This window comes from Chaetura pelagica, unplaced genomic scaffold (genome assembly GCF_000747805.2).
Source record: "Chaetura pelagica isolate M959 unplaced genomic scaffold, ChaPel_1.0 scaffold938, whole genome shotgun sequence".
Classification (NCBI taxonomy): domain Eukaryota; kingdom Metazoa; phylum Chordata; class Aves; order Apodiformes; family Apodidae; genus Chaetura; species Chaetura pelagica.
This window is the reverse complement of record NW_009954221.1, coordinates 413,858-414,502: the sequence shown is the minus strand read 5'-3', so window position 1 is coordinate 414,502 and position 645 is coordinate 413,858. Positions and strand designations below refer to the sequence as shown.

The following is a 645-nucleotide window of genomic DNA, read 5'->3' as shown; positions in this document are numbered from 1 at the left end:
TCTTTCCCATTCCACAGGCAGGTCTTTAGACTTAACAGCTTACCAGACCTCAGAGGAATTCTGATCTAAACGTGCAGGAATCAGAGCAGAGCTTCCCACTCTTGCCATGATGGAGCAGACAGACCAGATTCCCACCACTGCAGACACGAGCTGAACCTGCTGCCAACCCCCCATCCAAACCAGCCAAACTCCTCACAACCACGTCCTGACACAGAGCACACCTCTCGAATGAGGACAAACCAGGATCCCCTAGACCCCAGGTTTTATTTCCACGGGGAAGGGTTTGATCTGCATGGGTGCTCAGGGCACACTAAGCTGGGGGTCTTCCCTGAACAGCAGGGGATCCCTGCCAGCCCCCCAGAGCCCCTCTGGGACTCAGTACCTTGGACACACTTAAAGCGGCTGTTGATGGGAATATACTCCGGATCAGAGTTTCCTGTCTTCTGTGAATGGATAACTACCCTGCAGACAGAAAAAAAGGCTTGTACAACCACAGGAACAGCTCCCTCCTCGCGCAGACAGAAGGTTAATGGAGTCACAGGAGCTGCGTTTCCAGAGAAACTCCGTGTTGGGATTCCGTGGCTGGGGCAGGGCAAGAGAGAGGGGGAAGAGGCTCCGAGGCAGAGGCGGGTGCGCGCGGCGGGA

General features: G+C 55.3%; 1 protein-coding gene across 1 annotated transcript in view; it reads right to left on the bottom strand.

The window, feature by feature from the left end:
• OCRL (oculocerebrorenal syndrome of Lowe) overlaps positions 1-449 on the bottom strand; it is a gene marked incomplete at its 5' end in the record, with an annotated part of 17,278 nt that extends 16,829 nt beyond the window's left edge. The window contains one exon of the mRNA XM_010003464.1: positions 383-449. Coding sequence (XP_010001766.1) covers positions 383-449 — 67 coding nt within the window. The remainder of the gene's footprint in view (positions 1-382) is intronic.
• Between the last annotated feature and the right edge of the window lie 196 nt (positions 450-645).